The following is a 23,929-nucleotide window of genomic DNA, read 5'->3' as shown; positions in this document are numbered from 1 at the left end:
AATTTAAACATTGTGCTGCTAACCCAAACCGATTTAGGAGACCTCAATTTCTTTTGATTGAACTAGATTTTTGAAACTGAGAAACTGAGTAAGTGACATATTTTCTAGATGACCGTAGAATACTATAATGCATTTGTGGTGTTATTGAGCTCAATTGCTGCAATAACGACGTTAATTTACTATATCAGTTGTTCACCATCCGCTACGGATAATTTTTAAGTCAGTGGGTAAATCGTATAGCGATTTATTTAACGGTTGTATTCTATGTATTTATTGTTTTCGTATTCCTAATGTCAGTTTGAGTTAGCACCACATTCATAATTTACTTTAGTTACTGGCTGCATTGATTTTATGACACAATTGTTTTACAGTAAACAATGTCAATAAGTTATCTTTGTCAAGACTAAAAAGATCACAGAAATACTGTATGGCCCGTATGTAACAGTAACATGACAATAAATAGATAATACAATAGTGACATTTTATGCTTTAGCTTTTCTTTATTAATATAAATTGTGTGAGATCTTCTTTCAGTGGCAAAACCAACGTATGAATGAAATAGGAGAAAAACTAAGTCTCAGATTTAAACATATGATCTAGATCTACCTATTCATGAACAAAGCAAATATTGTTGACTTATAGTTTAAACCTCACTCACTAGATGGCGCTACAAGATTCATATTTAAACAATGTATTCGTAAAACAGAACTAAAATATTTAAATTACTTCTTAACATTTCTAATTGATTAAGTTAAAGGAAATACTATGACATACTTTCAAAATCACAAACATTTATTTGCCATTAATGGCGACCTAGTTTACTTCTTAACTCTAACATTTGAACTAGAAAGCATTGGAAATGTAATGCATTAACTTATGAATAAATATTTACACTTTCCTAATTAAGTCTCTACATAGACTGACAGAGGCATATACATTACATATACATAGGTTTAGGTCCATACACAAAAACTAAGGGTGAAAATGTAATTGTTACATTAATGATTATGATTTTATAAACCCACTAATAACTTAGTTATAGATACTGCAATCATTCTTCATAAATGCACACACAAAGTATTCCACGCTCGCGTTTACAATAACTTTTGTTTGACAATCCATCTCATACAATGCAATGAAATTAGATGAACAAAAGAAGCTGTTAAAATTGATGAATGATTTTGTCAAAATGTAATTGTAAAATGCGCATATTTCTCAAGATTTAAGGCTGACCGAAGCCAATAACACTGTAGATTGTGAAAAAGATGGCCTCTGACCATGGCAAGAGTCTCATTATCCAGTGAAGAAAAAAGTAATTATTACAATAAAAATAGTGTCTTCAATGTTAACTATGTATATCATATATCCATACCTATTTGTTGTTCCTAATTTTGGTTTGAAAAGTAGGTAGCGCATGACTCAACTTCGGAATGATTTTTTGCCGAAATTCGTATCCCGTGCAATGTACTCGATTTTAAATTAATCCTTTGCTTATGTAGGAAAGAATTTTCAGACTACTTGGCTCCAGCCAGTCGCGGGCTTAACACAATTAAACAATCAAATAGGTTACATATTAAATACAAATTCACTCCACACTACTCAAATACGGACGGTTTCCTATCGACTCTGCAAACACGACGGCGCTCTTGGCCTCAATAACTAACAATACATATCTACACTTAACTTACAGTGTTAAATATAATATGAAAAAATACTTTGTTTAAGTAGTTTCATGATTTGGGCGACCTGTTCTCCTCGCATTTGCGATATTTACCTATTAACTTATTTAAACCGACGGTGTAGGATTGGGCCATCAAAAGTTGGCGAACAGCTTGAGTTCGTCGGAGTCTAGTGAGCGGACTGACTTCCAGTCTGTCTCAGGGTACTCGTCGAAGTTGGAGGTGTCACCTTCGTACGACACTGCCGGCATTATCGGTGGCTGTGGACAACATAAAGAGGGGTCAACCATCTGATTCAACATACATGTTTAGTTAAATCGGCAGCTTAATTTATTTACTGTTCTGTATAATGTCTTAAATCGGATCATAAATAAGCATTTAAGTAGTATCAACGTAAAGTATAATAATAAGGTAACGTAAACTCCGTGAATCTCTGTCGGCCTCGCAACCTAATTTAAATCTGTTCTTAAATTGTGCTTCGATAGCATTGCGCAAAAGTATATTGAACCCGAAATCTTTTATATTGTTCTACATAAAACAAAGATTTCGTCATTGTGTTTTTCTAGCAGCATCTTCGACTAAATAATGTGTAATTGAAATCTCCGTTTCCCATTTTACAGTTTGATCTGATGATAATCGGGGAACATAAACAGAATTATCTAATAACTAATGTATACCTGAAGCTTCTTCATGAAGACGTCAGCCCAGTCTATGTGCTTGAACCATCTGTGCCGTTTGACGTCTTCGGTACCGCACTGGAAGTGAAACAAACATTGCATTAACAAAAGTAAACATACAAAGAAAACGAGAACAAAGATCGAACAACCGTCCGGCTCAATTACTGAAATGTATGCTATGAGTATCGGTGAAATATCAATCAATCATATCTGCGGTACTGGCTACGACCATAATGCGCATTTTGTGGCTGGCTAGAATTAGAGCAACTTTGTTATTATTGGCGTTCGCGACGTTCTTCAACCGTTAGACATCGTAAATTCTCAGATTTAGAGTTAGCGAGCATATCGGAGCTTAATTTATTATTGTACGGCGATGCCAAGCAGGCCACTCGCTTTAATATCTTCGTAGTCCAACGGGAATTGTCCCATAACTCCTTATAACCTGCGGCTATATCGTTGTATTACTCCAAATTAATAAGTTATATTGTTGGAAAGGTCGCCCCTACATTACCCACTCTCCGCGACTTTCATATTAAACAGCTTTCGTAATAAGTATCATTACTGTTTCTAGAGGTTATTTAAGCTATTATTTGTAGTATATCGTAGAACGATGTTTTGTTAAGAAATGGCCATGTCTTTGAATTTACGTTCTTCTTTAAAATCTATGTAGCTAGACCAGAACCAGAGTACAATCGAGTCAATCTATGCCGAAATCCATTCATCTAAATTCTTACATAATCCTCTCTTAAAAACAACTCATAGTAAGACCGTGTTAATAGCTACCTAAAATTCTAGCATAATCATAGTCAAAATCAGCGACCAATATCACAAGATGCAATCAGTAAACATATTCAGTAAAGCACCGGGGCTAACAAGGCGCCCAGTTTTCTAGCGCATCGCGAGTATATCGGTGATGTGTCGTATTTGCGTCGCGACATAAGTCAGCGACGGGCAGTGGCTTTTGAAGTCACCGGCGGACACCTGACTGATGACTTTCTAAACATCTCGGCGACATCGCGGCAAAAAGCTCGGTGAAAACAACCAACCACTAACTGCAAACGTTTAAAAATACATTCGCGGCGTGATAGCGCGACACTTTATTGGGAACGCGGCATCCCGATTTCTCGCTATAACCGTGACCATATAGGCTCGGCTGAGGAAGGGATATTTATAACATAGCGCACTGTGAGCACCATAAACAATATGACTTCGACTTTCCAACAGTGCGGACAAAAGTACGTGGACAGAAAGTGTTTTTATTTGTTTTTATTTTAGACTTAATCCTCTAGCATCATAATTTTGAGTGACGAAGATGATTTTTTAATGTTAACACTTTGTAACTTAACAGTTATAAAATCACCTTTAATGGGATACTAGATATAACAACGAATTTCTTTGTACATTGTTGCATCGTCAAATAAAAATATTTTCTCAAATCAAAAATGCATTTAAAAATGTATGCGTTACTGTAGATTAGTAGAAAAATTCGGAAATAGCTGGAGCTAGGCCAACTTCAAAAGTTAAATAAATTCACTTTTGGATAACATCCACTTCAGTTGAAGTGCATGGCCGAAAGAAATGTGGAGCAACATCCACTACGACATTTGCATTTATCATTGTCATGGGTTGGTTTGAGGTTGTTATTATCTTCTAGTATAATTTAAAACAAATGAATGTGCCACGCTTTGATAATATTGTTCTCGCTAATATTCGGTTTGACATGTGGTTTTTCAGTAAACATACACGATACACACATATAATCCCAAACTGTTGCCGAAACAGGTCAAGCGCAAGGCTGAAGTATTTTCAGTTTGCGTAAGCGTAAAGCACGGCCAGCCAGTCTGTCTTTGCAACAAAATCTACGCTTTATGATGCTGAATAATATGTGGATACTTGAAGTATTAAAATTATCATGGAATTAGTATGTCAACATTTTGTCACAAGGAAAAATGTGTCAATCACTAATGGAATTGAACTCACTATACATAAAGTACAATGAAGTATTATAATGGAAATATATTTGTTTGAAACAGACGGAGATTTGCACGAGTAACGTGAATCGTAAATCCGGGACTCATTAAAAACGAAAAAGAAATGGCGAAGGTATTTCAATTTGGCAAGGAAACAAAACACTGTATGTAAGTAGGCAATTAATTTGAGTAACGTAACCCCACGTGCACTCACACGTGAACCGAGGTTGTAGCACATAATATTTTAGCAATAAAAACTGTTTTCAATGGAAAGTCGAAATAGAACGAGCGGAATTTAGCCCCGAAGAAAATATTTTTACAGAACACTTATTGAAGAATTTTGAATTAATTTGCAAGAAAACTAACATCTACGAGCTTTATCTGTATCTTACTATTCATTTGCAGATTGACCTCTCATTTAGTTGGATAAGCAGGATATTTACTTTTACCGTCTTGCACCAATCTCCGATAAGATTTCAAAACTAATATTAGAAGTTGAAAAAATGTGTGTGTGAGTACATACCTTCATATTGCCCAGCCTCTTGGTCCTATCCTGCACGAGCAGTTTCTTGATGATGTCCTTAGCCACGGGATCCAGGTGTCGCGGCCACTCCACGCGACCATTCAGGATCTTCTCGTAAATGCCGAACGGGTTGTCGTCGTAAAACGGCGGGTAACCCACTAACATCTCGTAAATGAGCACGCCTGAAAATAAAACACATAAAAATTATTAATATACTTCTAATCAATAAACTGTACATCTTCTAAATAAAGTTACGACTGGTAATAACACGGATACAATTAAGAAGACGAATTCCAAACAGATATAAATAGCTCTCAGATTAATAATTGTGCTGTGATAGTCGTTAAATCAATTCCCACGGGACTATTAATGTCAAGGTTTTTAATTAATGTTTTATTTAATTAAATAGTAAAGGTATACATTATGCGCATTGGAAATGTGTGCCAACGTTGTAAGGTAGCAATTTTATACTATTCAATAATTACCATGTGGCTAAGAAAATTGCAATTGGCTTAATGGATAGCACCCAATGTTTAAATGTAATAAGTGTTACAGAGAACACAAAGCGACGCCACTAACAAATGACTTCAGTAATTAGCGCTCAAAATATTGCTACTTACATTAAAATAGAATACAATACAAAGAGCTGAACTACAATACAGTTTTGCATGTTATGTTTAGACTACAGTAACTTGATATTGGAAAATTGTTAGAGCACTCGCAAAGTGGCAAGTATATTTAGTATTATTGTAGTAATGTAATAGCGTATGATGCCAAGCACGGCACGACGAGATACAAGCAACGTGTACCATTATAAATAATGGAGAATATAAATTGGCACGCAGTCGCCATACACAAATGAAAGAGACTTCACTAAATCAACGAAACACTAAATAATGACAATGTAAACAATCTGGTGTTACGGTGCCGCAGAAGCAGCGCTTATAAAATAAATAAACAAACCATAATAATATGTCGAGAGACGCATCATAAGAACAAATATAAAGTACAAACAATCGCGAACGTACTGAAACTTTCAAGCGTATAAAATATTTGACAAATTATTATAGGCATCAGTGTCAATTAGTAACGAATCATGAACTTATTATTTAGATTAATTGCTTAGTTCGCATGCATTCAACGACTGATATTTATCTGCTGCAGACTTGTCTTATAAAGGCTTTATTTAGACTTGGAACAGTTTTCATTACGCACAATACAACAATAGCAAATAAAACCTGGCGAAACGGCATTTCCGTGAGAGTTGTTACAGTGAGCTTAGTTAAACAGAATGAAAAATGTTTTCGACAATCATTATAAATTCAAACGTCTGCTAAGTAAAGTTTGGCTTTTAATATTGTTGATAATATAAACGGTACGTTCGAATACAAAGACTTTGATAGCGTGACTGGGACCCGTTTTTGCATTTTGTTACCGCAATGACATTTATGACAACGAAATACTATATTTGTTTCAAGCAATTCTGTTGTTAGGGAAATATAATTATTTCCGTGATTTTCACAAAATGATACCGTTTCCATGAATAACGAAAATGATTATATTTGAACTCACCCAAGGCCCACCAGTCGACGGCTTTATTGTGTCCTTTGCTCTGAATGATTTCTGGTGCCAGGTACTCTGGGGTACCACATAAGGTCCATGTTCTGTCGGTCAGCTTTTTCGCAAATCCAAAGTCCGTTATTTTCAAATGTCCGTCTTTGGCAAGCAGTAGGTTTTCCGGCTTCAAATCTCGGTAGACAATGTTTCGAGCATGGAGGTATTCCAACGCTGACACAATTTCTGATGCGTAGAAGTTTCCTGTTAAAAGAACATCTATTAATAAAGTGCATTGATTTTTACGACTTCGACCCATAAAATGGCTTGACCTCGTTTTGTATTGGACCTATAGAACGGATTCTACAATTAAAACTGTATATTTCTGAAAACAATATTTTACGACAGGTTGAAAATGGTTTCCATAAAATCAATCTACGAGTGTGTTACCGACGAGCTTATGTAAAGGAAAAAGAAAATGCACAGAGCTAACGTGACTTTCCCGGCGCGACAACTGAGGGAAAACAATAATTACTTGACCGCGTTTACACAAAACTATTTAGATTCTTTGTCTAATTCTAGCAACTAGCTATTTAGGTTCCTATTAGCTGGTTAGAAATACACTCTTTTGCAAAAAAAGCGGGCACCTATGCGAAATCTTAGTTTTAAGGACTTTACGAGTATTTCAAAGGGTTTTAATGATTGTAGTATGTTTCTAGCATCAAAAGAGTTAGCCGAGCATGCGTGAGAGTGTATTCTAAATTTGAATTTTGTACAATTGCTAAGAAATTGGTTAAACCTTGTTTTGGACTAATTGCTGGCAGAAAGATCGTCGGTGTTTCGAAAAGTTTTTGAAGTGATTTTCAGAAAAATGATAATGCAGTTTTAATTAATGATTAATGCACTTTTTTGTTAGATCAAAACATTTTTGAAAAACTATGCGTATTTGATAAAAATTTCACCTGTTCTAAATGGGCTATACTGATGGTTGATGGCAATGTTAAGAGTTTCGGTATTTTTGTGTAAAGCGTTCTATTGTTTAGATATTGTACCCACGTGTTTTAAAATATCGCTTTTTCATAAATAAACACTATTAACTACTAGTTTATATCACACTAACATTTGTAAGTATGTTAGTCAAAATTTTAAACTTTAAACTCGGACGTCTTTTATAAGTTGATTCTAAATTATACATTTATAAGTTGACTAGGAGCGATGATATCAACTCTTGTACAGTTGTATCTTCCTAATTTCACATCTGCCACAAAACTTTCACCGATATATCCATAACGATTAAGTTTTTTTCCGTCGACATGTTTATAGTATTTATCCTTCAAACAACGCATGTTCTATTGTTTTCTCTTTGCAATATTTACGAGTTTTCAACCGTTTATTGTTTAATGGTTCCGTTTTATTGACTCGTTAAATGCTGTCGAATATCTCTCTGTCTTTCGCACATAGGTATTATTTAACAGATACCTACGTACTATTTTCTATTTCTATTTCACGAATGTCCGCTATTATCGTGGCAATAACGATCCTCTTTTGTTTATGCTATGACCAAGACGAGCACTAAATCAGCACTCGTAGAGGAATATACCTACATTTATGAAAATATATAGCCCCCATTATTTCATATAAAACAATCATGCACCGGATGTGAAATAAAATGGCACATTTACACCGCACAATTAGAGAAATCAGCTTAATTTATGACAGAATTTCGTTATGAACGAGATATTTGAGAAATAATAACATAAGTATCCGACACATAGAACGTTTTACTGCAATTAGTAAAATAGTCTTAAAATAACTCTTATTTGATTTCTTGATTGATTTCCTAAATACACCAGTGTATTTAAGGACCCATAGTTACGAAATCTTAGAAAATAAGTTATTTAAAATTCTTAGACATTCAGATAGGTAGGATATATGGACTTTCCTAGCGTAAATAGCTCAATTCAAAATCGAGGAATGTAACCACTTCAACTGACATGCCCTTCTCCTATACCCAAACTAATAAACTTGAAAATTACGATTCTTAAAACTTATAATTACAGAGTTATATGCATACGTAACGTACATAAACATGTTAGATTGTATCCAGGATTAGCCAAATCACGTTTATTTTTATCGTGTGTAAAGTCAATGCCAGTTGGAAGAGGCGCGTCGTCAGCGCGCACCGCGTGGGAGCTGCGTGCAAGATACTGATCATATCCACTTATTGCAATATTTTATCATTGCTGCTTATTTGTATTTGAATTTCACAGTTTTATAGTCATTATCTGCCTAACTTTTTTCTTTTGGAGGCGCATCACCGTTTGAGAAGAGAAACTTGGAAAATGAACAAACGTCTAGGTACATTTTCCTCAGTTATCGATAGTCTTTCCTTGTAATCGTCGGTGGCCCCCCTTTTTTAGCAGTTGGCCTTTTATTGAAAGCGTAAATTCTACGGTGAAATGCTAACAACTCTATCACGTTAGAAGTTATAGAGATTTCATCATACTTTTTTTCGGATGAACAGTTTTTATTCTAGTTCTTGTATAAGGCATCGACGCCAACGTTGTGGGCGACATGGTGCCACGCGGAAATGTGTCAAGCGCGGCGCTTTGTGCTCGCCGCATGACATCACACCGTGACTACACTCATCTAATAAACCCATTAACCCAAACTATAACCCCGACAAAAAACTCTGCTCCACATTTTAAAACAAATAAAATAATAATGTTGCGCTCGTTTCTCTAAACTTTGACTAAATCAGAGCAGCCGTCACTTAAGCTCACCTCAAATTATAGAGCGCACAGCATCTACTCGAGTAGCAAACATTTTTCTTTGAAATGCAATTTAGTTCAGAAATTAGTTTCGCTGGCACAATTCTCGTCTCGTCAACATCGTTACATGTTTTCGAAATGGACTTAAGAAAAGCTTTTAATCTGTCTTCAATCGCTTTAAAAAATAATCCAATTTATCAATGTTGCACAACGAAACTTTGTTTTTCAAGTGCACTTTATCTGCCGACACTTATGAACGATGTCTTGCCTTATCAGATGGATTTATTTTTATATTTTTAAAACCACTTTCCAAAATTACCTATGTAAATTTAAAAAAGTGTGTAAATGCAAAATGCATACCGATTCTATATAATTATGTATTTAGTCACTAAGTATTTATTAATAAACCAGAAACATAGAAAGTGTACCGTTTTGCACATTAATAACTTACACTCTCAATTCCTAGAAGGTAGTTTTTATGTCTTTGTCATGATCACATTTTTTTGGAAATTATATTTATCTGAATTAAGTAATTAGTTTTTTTGCAAATATATATTTTTTCTATTTTATTGATAGTAAGATACTTTTTACCCCGGAAGCTAAATAGGTTACACACGAGAACGTGGGCAGAATCGCGGGAGAAAACCTAGCTATTTATACATAGTATATCGTTCAGAAGCGCAGGCGCAGGCATGGCGGGCGGCGCGGGCGTCTTCATGTCTGGCTCTGCAGCAGTCGCCAAATGGCACAGACATTTTTATTGTCAGCATTCTACGTCACGGCTATAAACTGACCACCATGAAAAATGGACTGGAGCACCTTCAGGGCACACGGCACCTACCACGTAGTGGTATTATTATTTAATCTACGAAGCCCGACAGTTACAGCGCACCTCGCGTCACTGAACCCACATGAGCCCCTATTTCTGTCTTGTCTTTTCTCCAGAAATACGAAGCGGTCGTTTGCCGTGTATTTTTTCGGTGTTTTTGCAATTTTGCTTCACTACACTGTGGTATATCTATTTGTTCTGTCCGTACGTGTGACTTATAACGTCATTAACAAAACAAGGTAATTAACAACGGAAGCTGTTCAAAGCTTTTCATTATTATAATATGTATGTTGATATACATATCCTCGTTAATTCGTTTCCATTTTACACGAAAGTCGATCCATCAAAATAAGACCAACCATAATGTAATGATAAGATAATTATATGATTGAATTAATTACATTAACTTATCAATTCTCTAAGAATCGTATTAAACTAGAACAGTTTTTTCTATATCTTCCATCGATTGCCCTCCATACTTTACGAGCTTTATTAAAGTGATTCAGAGACCTCAACCTTAAAAGGATTCGCTGAGATCATCCAACACATATGGTTTTAGACCGTTAAATTCATAAAAAGTTTAATTATGATGGAGAGGAATTTCCTTAAAAGTAGTTCTCAAAATAAAAACAAACCCAATAGTATAAACGGGCAGCGTGCAAAAGTTCGAGCATAATCTTAAATGTAACTCAAATTAGAAAATAAACACTTTCTTTATCAAATGTGGTATTATGCAACACAGCTCTAGACTACCATTATCACAAATAATATTCAAATACACTAAAAACATCTGTCGCCTTTACATTAACAGCGGTAGTTTATGTAAAAGCGAGTATCGTTTCAGTACTTCGTCAAACTAATTCAATAAAAGGCAACAAGAGACACATCGCTTTGTTTGAATTTGGGTTTTATTGACGTGAATTTAAAGAATGATATTGAGTACGCATTTTTATAGTTGTACGATAAAATAGTGTGGAAAGTGGACATCGTGGGTGATTGCAGCATCGTGCGCACAAACGTACGGCATGGTACGACTGCCTGCGTTGTGTTGGCGTGCTTCCAACACTTATTTATTTATTCCGCTCCAGTTTATTTATTTACAGCGATTAATAAACGAAATTGTTACTGATTTTTTGTTTCTGATCCAGTCTTCAAAGGAAAAGTTGTGACAACTGAACGTAGTGCCGTTATTAGCGTTATTGTTTTGGTTGTTATAAGTTGGGTGTTTACATCATTTTAATGTGGGTGAAAACTTAAAGAAATCATCACTACACACATGAAAATTATCACTAACTAAGTATACTTATTTCTAAGCTTGTATCCCAGGCCAAAAAAATTGTTGACCTAATTCCTCAGTAGCTGTCCCTAAACTAACTTCAACATGTACAATGATGAGCACATTATTGTAACCATAATAAATATATAAGTATAATTACCGATACTGTTGCTGAATCTGCCAGCATTCCTCAGGTAGGAGAAGAGCTCTCCACCACAGACATAGTCGAACAGCATATAGATGCAGGAGTCGTCATGCGTCCACCATCGCCTGCAAACCACCAGTGACATCATCAGCACAGCACGAAGGTCAAGCTCAAAGACATTGGAACTCCTTGGTAATGACTAGTTAGATTAAGCTCCTTGAGCTAATTGCAGTTACAGATGCGTGCCAGATACAAACTGCAGTCAGTGTACACCTAACCTATGTATAGTCAAAGTAGGCGCAATAAATAATCCAACTGATTGAACGCTATTTTAGGAAGAACATCTAAAGTAAAAAAGAAAGTACAAAAGTAAATTGTATGGAGAATTATCAAAATAAAACTTCAATTATTCTCAAGGTTGAACATAATTAATAGCAAGAAGGTTGCTACATAGAGGCTTTTCTATTTTCTTTAAGACAGTTGAGCTTGTATATTACGAGACTTATAAAATCAGAATCAGCTTTCATGATGTTACAAATTAGCACAAAATAGAGAACGTTCCACGTTCCACGTTCTGACGTCAAGTCGGACTAAATTAGGACACTTTTTTATACTCTACAGCTGATTAAAAATGCTGGTAAACAATAACAGCATTTCAACACGTTCGAGTACTGTGTGATTTATGGTACTGAAGTGCATGTAAATCAATATATCATGGGTGTTCTGATCACAAGTGACATGGTGATGCTTGCCAGACCGTCATTAGAGGAGCTCGCTCTGAGAAATTTGTCGGCTCGCGATATTCATACTTGGCGCTTGCACGGCGCCGGAATATCCCCCATATACTTGTAAATAGGTATTTAGGTAAAGTAGATAGATAAATATAGGTAAAGAGTACATAGTTTTTAGTAAAGATATAGGAATTTATAATATGTCATCATCAGACGGTCAATTTAATTAGCGTTATGGAAAGCGCTTTTCGTATGACATACAATATTATTCATTAATTTGATTACAATTAGCTTCGTGTTACTTAACAAACAATACATAAAACTCTCTTACATATTAAAGAAAAGTCGGTACCTGGCACAATTATACAGGTTATTGGGTTAAATGAATTGAACACGGAAAAGCTCGAGAGTCGAACAAAAAAGTTATTTGGGGCACTCTTAATAGCGCCCTCGCTAAATTATGATAATGAATTAACTTCCTCACAAAGCTGCAAATGATACAGCAAAAATGGTCTTAAAGGTGTGTTTGTAATCGGCATAGTGGTCACTGGAAGGCGGAACTTTAGAAATGCAAACAGGAGTAAGTAACGACATTGGCTCAATGCCGACATTTGGTGCTCACATAATTGACGTGCGTCACATGCACCCATGCACGTTTAATTAAACGTCCAAGTGTTACCAATGGTAAACATCGTTGTTATGATCCCGCTCAAATAATGATACCCTTTAGACGTGTCGCATCAGTCTAGACATTTTGGATAAACACCAAGAAAATGAATTGCATCACACACATGATTGACGGGGACAAGACAATTTTCTCACAGTATTGATGCACTTACAGGTTCACTATGAAGGGATGATTGATCTCGGCGAGGATGTTCTTTTCGTTCATGACGTGATCCACTTGCTTTAGGCGGATGACGTCAGCCATGGACAATATCTTCATTGCCAGATACTCATCAGCAGCTTTGTCGCGACACAGGCACACGCGACCAAACGTGCCAGTACCTTAAACAAAGCAAATTAAAAGTCAGTGTGTTTCTGCAACCCATATTGTATGAAGTTGTTTTCTTATCCTACAAGGTTTGATAAACCGTTTCAATGACTGCTCCTTGAGCTCATAATAATAACCAGCCATCGCAGGATTCAAAATAACAATTGGAAACAATAACAGCGTCAAAAGCAACATGTTTACTGCGCTTTTCATTGAAACAAACTGCATGGTTATCATTCTGTTAAATTGGGAAATCACTGAAAACACAATCTCATAAACCCAACGTGTTTTGATGAAAACAATTCCAAGTACAATGATATAAATAAATGAATCACTAACGGAGATTCCCGAGTCAATTGTATGAGTAGAGATAAGTGCAAACATGAAGTAAATGATCTTAATGCGTTCGTGGTAGTGCGTAAACAAATTGAAAAATAAATTACTTCTAAACAGAATTCACTCATCGATAATGTATCAGCGTGTTTTTGTCTTTCGATATTCAGTTAGTCACTCGGCTTTTCCGATCAATGCAATGACTAGAATGTTTTAGATAGTCCTTGAAGGCTTAATACTCGAAGCTGAAACATTTGATGCTAAATAAAAACTCAGATCACTCAGAGGATCGTTATTGAAAACAAATGTAAATAAAACTAGACACAAGGTTTTCTCAAGGCGTAAAAAATACATGCTGTGTGTCAATAATTAGATTTTACGTAAAATCCTAGATTAATGCAGCACGTTCAATATCATTTCATTATGTTCCCGGAATAAGTGACCGTTAATTGACCCCTGTAAGTAGATTTTAATTGAGTTAATTAGTGCACGTAAGGATGTTCGTTTCGTAAAAATGTATTTCCATCTTTTATTTCTACATGATGAACATTTCAAAGATTAGCTCAGTAAAAAAATCTCTGGGCGTTACCTAATTACATTTTAAAGAGTATTGCGTTAAACAAATGAGCGTAGTTATCATTAGCAAATCACTGTGATTTCGGCACCCGAAGGTAATGGTATCAAATAATCATCTGATGTAATACATTATTAGCTTCTTACAATACGGACACCCACTTTGTTTTATTGTACTTATTCATATTACATCATGCATCGACCTACTGTCTAACCAGCTTAAACTTTATACGTATGGCTTCATATAAATTTCCAAGAATGCCAAAGTAGCAACATGTTAGTTTTATTATTTCACACATTCTTTCCAAGGACTGTTCTATGTGTCATTGAAGGTCTTTCGTTAATGCGGTGAATAATACAATGAACCAAAGCATAAAAATAAAGCTTGTTATAAGCTCAGGCGTGAGTCACAGCAACTTGCCGCATAATTATGATTATAACACAATTACTTTTATTTGCATTTAATTTATTTTTAATAATGCCCCTGGTAAATGGATCAGGGTTATAGCTAAAACCAGGATCGAGAGAGAAAATACTCAAACATGTGCTCGAAATAACGCAGGCAGTCAGCATCCAGTCCTTGACCCAACTACGAAACAAGACCCTCATGGTTGAGGTCTCTAACTATTTTACCATTGGCCATAAGCACTATTGCCTCTATTACTCTTTATCGTTTATGTTTTCCACAGATTTTCGTCCTAAGACAAAAAATTTGCAATGTCTTTCTCAAGGGTCTACATATATTCGGCCCATTACATATTCATACAAATTCTGGTATTCTCATAGTTCGTGAGTGAGCTGTTAAAACTTTTCCATGTTTAATTAACGTGAAAACAGCATAATAATAAACATATTTATTTAGCAGTAGGTAATGAAAACGTAACAGGCGGTCATAACAAACGCAATGATTGTGTTACGAATAACACGTCTTTCAAGTTATATTTTGTATTGTAAGTGTAATTTTATATATTTCTTGTAATCATAAAAAAATACTGAAATTGACACTCGAAAATAATGTCATGGATGAAAATGCAATGGAGGACAGTGATGCGAAGGAGTAATTCGACGCCTAACTCATATTCTTCTATACCTATACACTTTAATTTTTATTTTATCTTTCTTTTTAACGGCAATTTTTCTTCAATAAATTGGCGATAGGCAGAATATGTCATGAATTGAAATTGAAAAGAAAAACTAAAATTAATTTGCGACTATATAAGCTACCGTTCAACTTTCTGTAAAAATCGCGTAATTATTACCTACGTATTAACTCGGTCATCGAACTCATGCGTTACTTATGTAAGACTTGGTTCCATCTAATAAAGTTTTGTATTAATACTGCTTTAAATATTCACGGGTCGGGGTAGCATGCGATAGAATTCAATATCAATGTCATTGCTCATTCAACGTGCAAAGTTCAGAACAATGGCCTATTGAAACCACGCGATCAAAAACCTATTTTATTGTGCTCTTTGTTCAAATTCATCAGCTCAATTTGCTTAAACTTCTTTACATTTTAGCATCATTAATATTCAGGTTTTTAGGTATAAATGATCTTTTATATTTTTTATTTTATTTATATTATCTAGTAGATCAGTAGACATTTTCAGGTCATCTGCCTCTTGACTATAAAAATAGACTGAAACAAAATTACGTTTGTAAGATAAAATCAAGTTTGTCCCGTAACTAATACAAACCATATTATATTTCTTTTCATCGCCTTGAGCCAACTCACTTATTATGAAACATCTATTTATGAAACGTTGTATCTCTTTCGGATTTGTGATCTCTCAAAATATTATTAGGTATAATATTTTCTATACCTTGTTAAAAACTTTATTATCTGTATTTCGTTTATATTAATATTATTTTTTGACTGCGTGTGGAAAGTTTTTTGTTTGATATATTGAGATGATCCGCTCGTACCTAATGCTATTTCGAGATAGGATTTTCTGCAGTGTCGACTGAATTTTCATTTTTAGAAGGGAATACCCAAAAATAATGTTTATCGAAAACTAAGACAAGTAGACTTAACAGCAAATCACGCCCGATTATTCAGGCTGTGTATATTAAGGGCATTTACCTTCAATTTGTTTTAGAGCAGTAAACAGTTCGTGTATAATTGTTTCAATCAGCTTGATCGCAATTTGATTCAGGATGAAAATAGGCTCAGTAAACGGGTTACAGAAGGTACCCATCGGAACCAAAGTATACTATTTATGTCAGAAGGTCGGCCGATATCTTAAATTGGGGCTGTAATTTGCGTAACACTAGTTACTGCGTGGCGTGACGTACCATCTTACAGTTTCCACGCAATTTATTTTCTGCTATCTCTTGCGCAAGTTTCAGGCGAGCCAACTTCTCGAAACATGGGAACAGAGGCTATAAAATAATCATCGCTATAAAGGAAACACGGGTACTAATCCCATCACCGTAAATATGAACATTAAGGTTAAATACAACTATATTATTATTTATATCTATTACTAATTTTATGAGCGATAATAAGTAACATGTTTGATCATTTGTTTAAAAGAAATTGCAAGTGTATCGTTGTGCAGATGAGTCATAAAATCTCAAGTGTTAATAAGATTTTATCAGTTTATATACCAAAATATCTTAGGGTACCGATAAAATTTCGAAGTGTTTACTTGAATTCTTTTATCACGGCTTTGGCGCCTCATCATATAACAAGGTGTTTAATATAAACATGTCTTATGTAGAAAGTGGTAAGTATACCCAGTGCGTCTTGCCCGTGAAGAAGCTCCAAGGGTGTATTCGCTGACAAAAATGATTCACTTATCAAAACGAAATCATACGTTTCTTTGGTAAATACATTACTTGTGTCGCATAAAATCTAATCTTTTAGAAAGGCGGATTAGATTTGGCTTCAATAATCTCATCGGAAACCTTAGCAATGGCTGCTTTATCTACGTTTTGAAGATCAATGTTTAAGAGTAAATATCTGCTGTGAGGCTTTTAAACAAAATATATAATTTAACATTATATAATAGAATAATGCAATCACTCTTCTTTCTTATACATATATGTGCAATCTCTAACTCAATTTGAAATAAAAATCTTTTAAATCTCAAATCATTAAAATCTCTTGCGTAAGGTATGAGGATAACTCAAATAGCTTTATATCCCACAGCTGACAGCCACATGCATTTATTCAATACATTGTTTAGATACTAAGTGATTTTATTTTCAATTAAATGTACACTAACATCACTAAACAATAGGTACGTACTAATGTAACGCATTCAAACAAGACACCGAAAACAAAATATTATTCACTTAACTCTTCAAATAAACAAAACACGTTATTACATTATGTACATTACTATGTATGTTTACAATGTAATTAAAATGTACTATTCGCAAAGATTTATAAATGAGATTAGTTACTTACGTAATTGTAAGAAATTTGTCAGAAACGTGTGTCTTTTTCTAACTTTTTCATCGGCCAATACCTTCGGTCAAATGTCTCTTTTGTTTTTTTTGTACAGTGCTAAAATAATCCACATTTTATAATTGGAAATTACTCATCACTCAATCATTCATTAAATTTTGTTGCCTAATTAAATACAGAGCGTACTTTTAACCGGTAGGTATAGTTAACTTTTTACAGTTAACTGAAATAATAAATTCAGCCTAATTAGACAATCAAATGCTTATTTGAATATCTGCTTAAAAATTAAAGACACAATCACAGAAAACAAGTTCTGCTATTTCCGTTTCACATAATTTGGTTCTGAACCGGACTTTCTCTAAAAATCGTTTATGTTTTAATTAATTTATGCCATAATTTATAATATGCGTTTAGGCGTGTCATTGATGTAGTCCGGCTTTAAGTGAGGTCAATGAACTAGACTTATTTTATGAAGTCACTGAAATACACGAGATGCATATCTACTATATGTATCTACCCACAACGGTTGAGTCCTCGCTATCTTTGTCTATAAACTACAGAATTATGGTAAAATATTTCGTATGTCTTGTCTGTGTTATCGTTATGAATACAATCGCAATGGATCGTTTATATTTTTATTTGTACCGAAGCCCATAAAAAAAATACAATAATACTTTCTATACAATGTTAAAACATAAAACATAATTGTATGTCCTAGGTATATATTTTCAGTGCTCAAAAATATTTCTGAAATAAAAAAAAAATGTGTGATCTTTGTCTATCTGAATGTCAAAGGAAATATTTCTTTCATGAAAATCAAAGTTTTAGTTCTTCGATGATAACTTAGTTTCAGTTCAATTAATGTTTGGCAAATTATCTTAAGACTCAGCCACTTAAGAGTTTCTTTTCATTAACAGCGTAAATGGCTTTCATATTTGCAATAAATTGTATTAAGTATGAGAAAGCTCTAAGAATACAAAAATGTACATTTATGTACCTCTATTTAGACAAAATAAGAAAAGGAGCTTTCTTTGAATTGATGTGAACAATCAAAGTGTGAAACAATTTATAGGTACTTGAGTTAATATCCGTCAAGCTAATAGGTGTATTGGGGTTTAATGGCATTACTTATTATCATTAAAAATCATACATATTATAAAGTATGAATAGAATGTAAAATGAATACCTATTTGAAATAAAATATGCAGTTAATGAATATTTAATACAACCAAAACAAGTTTATTAAAACTAGATTTAACAGTTTAGTCACTGGAAAGAAATATATAGCAATGCCATTTATAAATCTGAGATATTTAGAAAGTTACGCAGAATTTTTATTCAGTTAACATTAACTTAATTTTATTCCACTTGGTGACTATTTCTCTAGATTTCGCATCATTTGCTTTATGCTCCCCTTTGTTTAATCTTGTTATATTTTTTATAACTATAGTTATTACTTTATCTTTATGTAGTAAATTCTAACTAAAGTGTTAGTGCAACTAAAATTACCATCGTACCATGACGCTCGTAGCTGGAGCATCAGGTCAGGTCTGGCAAATAAATCAAAACTGAATAAGTAGGCGAAAATTTAGCTTTCTAGTTCAAGAGGCACTGATTTAAATTTTGCATAATTTGAGCAAAACAACCAACATTTATAGATGATAAAATCTCTCCGCTTCTCTTCTACTTTTGCCTGGCTCGACAGGTTCCATAATTTATGCATTTATGACATTGTAGAATTCCAAAGAAAGGCGGATGACAGCATTTCTGTCATTACTGTGGAGAGACCCTTAGGTTACGTAAGTAATTGATGGCTTATACAAATCCATGACGGGTGACGTTCTAGACGTATGGTATCAGTGAAGGGCGCTGCGAATAATTTATTCGTTCACAGTTGAACCGCGGCGCGGGCGCACTCGTCCGACCACTTTCACTGAGTCTGCGCATAACGCACGCCTGAGACTGATGGCCTTTACGTCACTCTACCCTAATTGTATGCTAAATAGAAAATGGATTTTTGTCAACAATGATTAATAGTGTTAAAAGTTATAAGACGACCCATGCACCTTTCGTTGTACTACTTACATCTTAAAATAGAGCAATCTTCAATAGTATAAGTAGAAATGTAGAGGTGACATTTACGTAACAGAAAATATGCCTACCTACGTACCCAAATCAAGTCCTAGTGCATACAGAGATTACACAATCGATGATAGATACGACACAGGTGTCGCACAGAGGCTGATAAATATTATGTCTAACTGAAAACACGGCACGATTTTGGCAATGAAACCTACTACGGGAGATTGTAAATAGAAATCGTAATAATTTTGATATGTTACACATGTTTGTAAACGAAAGGGAGAGAGCATTTCCTTAATGCACCGTATGTAGGAGCGCACTCGTGTAGCGCATCATCTATTTCTTGCATGCCTTGCCACTTTCACGTGGGTATACACTGGAGCCATTTATCAATGATATAGGTGAGTTAAGTATATGTACAACAAATCGCAGATAGTACATGCACCTCTTCAATTTTATTCATGACTTTCCTGTTATTTAACTTGTGATTCTCTCATGGCCCAAGTATTCGACCCTTGCCTTGACTCTGATAAACTTTCTAATATTTAAATCAGATAATAATTTATAATGATTTTCACTTCAAATGGCGGCCGAAATTAATTGATATAACGTCACATCTAAACTGGTAGAAAAGAGTGCGCGCGCGCAATGGTCTAGTATATTGACCTTACCAATGACACGTGTATCAAGATTTTGTTAATCTCTTAACGTTATTCTAATTTCAATCTTAAAATCATTAGCAGATAGAAAGTATCATAAGGTATAAAGTACATATACATTGAGACTGGTGGATCAAAGTTCTTTCGCAATATATTAAACGAAAAAAAAACTTTTCTGACAATGCATAAATATTTTATACATGTTGGAGTTCAACCATGCAACCACTCATTAATTGAAATACGTATTTACTACCAACTTATTTATTACGCATAACCAATTCAGAACAATTGAATCTTATACAAGTGCAGTGCTATTGCCAACTGCTATACCTACTACAAGCTTTTCCAAGCACTCTTACTGTATCATTTCTAGCATGAACTAGTTCTATTTCAGCGAAACACAAGTCAGGTCAATAAACTGCTCATCATCTTATATAAGCGACCGATATTTATCAATATTTATCCGCACTAAAATTTACAACTCGTTAAACGTTCAATAAAGCATCGAAGTTTTACACTAGTTGTAAACCTGGATATTAAAATATTATACGCAAATATTGAGTCAATCACCCAAAATATTTTGGTTTACTTTACGGCCATAATAATAAAATTTATTTGAGAATGAACCTTGCTCCAATTTCGGGTAAGTGCATTCGTTACCTACATTGGCCCATTACGTGGACTATTTTAAACATTTCCCTGTTCGCCAAGTCTAATATTGTTCGCAGTATTAATTAAGCGTGTAATGGTTGTCTGGGGATTCAGTGAGGAGCAAAGTATATTTATATTTTTTTAATAAGTCAAAATGTTTAATGTAATGTATATTTTCCAATCCATCGTTAAACGACTCTGAAGGATATCTGGACTTGTCAAAACACTGAACAAAAGAAACACTCGTGCTATATTCAACTTATGGGAACTGGCATTTGTTGTGCAATAGAAACCGGTAATAATCTACTTCACCTAATCTGAAACGCATTATAAGAGTGAATCAGCAAAAAAATTGAACGCAAAATGCGAGAATAACAATTCAGACTTCAGTTTTTCAGTGTGCTTTTCTAAAGTTTGAAATAAATAAATAAAAAACTAATATAAAACGTAGTGACATGCCAAAGTCTAGCAATTAACTCTGTCAGCGATGTGCGTTGACAAGTCTGGGGAAAACACTTAACTACTCGTATTTCTTTCTGTTCCCGCTTCCCCAGTTCGTCACGGTCGCGATCGTTTATTCACATGTGACGCAAATGTCTCCACAAATTGATTCCAAACTTATGTCCTCTGCCAGCCGCATGGCTTTCCAATGTAAAAAGAGGACGTTTGAAGTTCTCACCTATTTGATACAGTTTTATCTTTATTAGTTTGTTGCCCCCATCGCCTTACTTTCGATAATTATTTGAGACAGCTGGATACATATCTTAATTACTCCATAGAAGAAGAAGAGTCTCAATCTATCTCACAATCGCATTCGATTATTTTTTAAACACAGTGTTTATAAAACAAACTCAATCATTCTCTTTAAATTAATTTACCTCTTCAGTCGTGTTCACGCGTGTCTGAAAGATTGCTAAATTATATAAATCATTGTTGAAGAGAACAGGAGTTGAAAGGTGTTTTCACAGGCCGTGACGTCAGTGCACAGCTGTCCCTCCCGTCGAGACCACTTGACACTCACACTATTATTTATATTCATTTAGTCTTAGTATTAATCTTGTGCGGGTAACGACGCACTGGTGGATGACGTGATGGCGTCACCAGACCAGCCCACGAGATCCACGAGGACCTTCGCCTGAAGGTAACAGAAAATCATCAGCATAAAAACCAAGATCAGCCGCTGGAATGCACTGCTACAATGAAATTGTAGTGTGTAATTCGCTATGCAACAGTTGCAGTGTCATTACCGTGAAACTGCTCATAAATAAATTACTCTTCATTTAATATTTGAGAACTGTAAGGAGGTGCGATTTCTGATGACACACATACGGCAAAAACTGAAGTCAACTCTTTCCATTCTATTTGCATTTGAATTTTGAGTAAGATAAATATAAAATCTATGTCAGTTGCTAATCAGTTTTCGCACGCAGAAATGTAAAGTGATCCAGTCTCATATTCCCAATTTGTAACTGAATTAGGCAAGTGGGCGTTTGTTTAGCGCCACAATGAATGACGATTGATATCTGGGCGACGAAGCTGGAAAAGTTTCTGTACGGAAACTTCTAGAAAAATTATATTTGTCGACTGAACATAATCGAAGGTTCTAAAAGATTAAGAAAGTGCCATAAATGTAACATACAACTTGCTAGGTAACAAAGCCCTTGTGTATGAATATGAATAAGCAAACAAAGTATCGATCATGTGTATATTTGCATTGACGGACTGCCACCATGCCACCGCGTTTTATTTCGCTAATGGTTCACAAACAAATCGTTATACGCAACAATAGACATATTTTTCTGATCAAAACACCTCTAACTATTGTTCAAAACGATCTTGACCACAAGCAACTTGTTTCATTTGAGAATGTAGTTTCGAAATTAAGTGAGTCATTTCTGCAGCTGGTACACTGCTGGTTCCGACAGCCATCCGACTTATTTTTAGAAGTAGTCCCATAAACAGAGTCCTGACACCCAACTGGGACACAACACTCCTGTGTACAAGGAAAACCAAAAATATCTTTATGATCTTATTAAGCTGGAAATTCTGGAAAAAATCGGGTTGAAATACTTAAAAAAATATACTTCTCGTTAAGTGGTCAACACCGACCTAAAATATTGCAGATTCTGAGAAACGAAGGTGTCATTAGTCACAGTCAGCTCATTATAAGTTCTGTTTTATTAGAATACCGTGATCTAAAATAAACTTCGGTCGTTTTGCTAAACCATAACCGATGCTAGATATATGCTGATTTACTTGTAATAATTTAGAGTCGGTCTACCTCGTGTCAAGGATGAAAGTCAAAGTTGTGATTTTTGGACTAAATCCAAAGTGTCACCAGTTCCATTAGTTTAATTTATGAATGAACTCTCTTGACTAAACGCTAACCGAGGATGTACAAAGTTTTTCTTGCTGTCACGCACGAGTTTTTACGTAGAAAAGGCGTATATGAGTCTGTCTCCATACTCGCATCATACGACGGAAACCGAGTGTCATGACGCCCTACACCAAACATACAAGCGTAGGTGGCCAGAAGTAATATTTATACGACGTGTCATTTTAACAACTATCTGTGTTGATGGCTTTATTGTAACTATGTGCCTATCATGATATAGGTCGTTGACTTGAGAAATATATTGCATTAGATTACATTTAGAATCAGCCGATAAAATAACCGGCCAATAATTACTTGAACAGCTAATGGTGACCTAAGAATAGATTACAATTCTCTGTGAAGGTTAAACTGCCATCGTACCTACGTTCCAATCGCTAAATTCTGAAAGTCGCAATGCTGCACGCGCTTAGAAACCAAATAGTTTTGTTATAGATTTAGAAACAAGTATTTAAATAATTTTCAAATGTACATAGGTAAGTTGAACGCAATAAAAAATAATTCAACTAAATAACAGAGATTATTAAACATACCTGTTACTATGACCATGTTAAACGATCTGATATTGTGAGAATTTATTTCTAAACTGTAAGTAGTTATTGCCAAAGTGTAAAAGTATATCTCAAGTTTAATAAACAGATGCATTCACGAGGCGAGTATTACGTCCGATGACAT

General features: G+C 34.7%; 1 protein-coding gene across 1 annotated transcript in view; it reads right to left on the bottom strand.

The window, feature by feature from the left end:
* Window positions 1-284: 284 nt before the first annotated feature.
* Window positions 285-23,929, bottom strand: part of LOC110379404 (cAMP-dependent protein kinase catalytic subunit 3) — a 36,226-nt gene continuing 12,581 nt past the window's right edge. The window contains exons 2-7 of the mRNA XM_021339075.3: window positions 12,995-13,163; window positions 11,440-11,549; window positions 6,422-6,667; window positions 4,850-5,031; window positions 2,357-2,434; window positions 285-1,939 (exon numbers count right to left, since the gene is read on the bottom strand). Of these exons, the coding sequence (XP_021194750.1) occupies window positions 1,814-1,939; window positions 2,357-2,434; window positions 4,850-5,031; window positions 6,422-6,667; window positions 11,440-11,549; window positions 12,995-13,163 (911 nt within the window). The 3' untranslated portion in view covers window positions 285-1,813. The remainder of the gene's footprint in view (window positions 1,940-2,356; window positions 2,435-4,849; window positions 5,032-6,421; window positions 6,668-11,439; window positions 11,550-12,994; window positions 13,164-23,929) is intronic.

The sequence above is a fragment of the Helicoverpa armigera genome, chromosome 6 (assembly GCF_030705265.1).
Source record: "Helicoverpa armigera isolate CAAS_96S chromosome 6, ASM3070526v1, whole genome shotgun sequence".
NCBI lineage: Eukaryota > Metazoa > Arthropoda > Insecta > Lepidoptera > Noctuidae > Helicoverpa > Helicoverpa armigera.
Note: the sequence above shows the minus strand (reverse complement) of the source record. Positions and strands in the feature narration are given on the sequence as shown.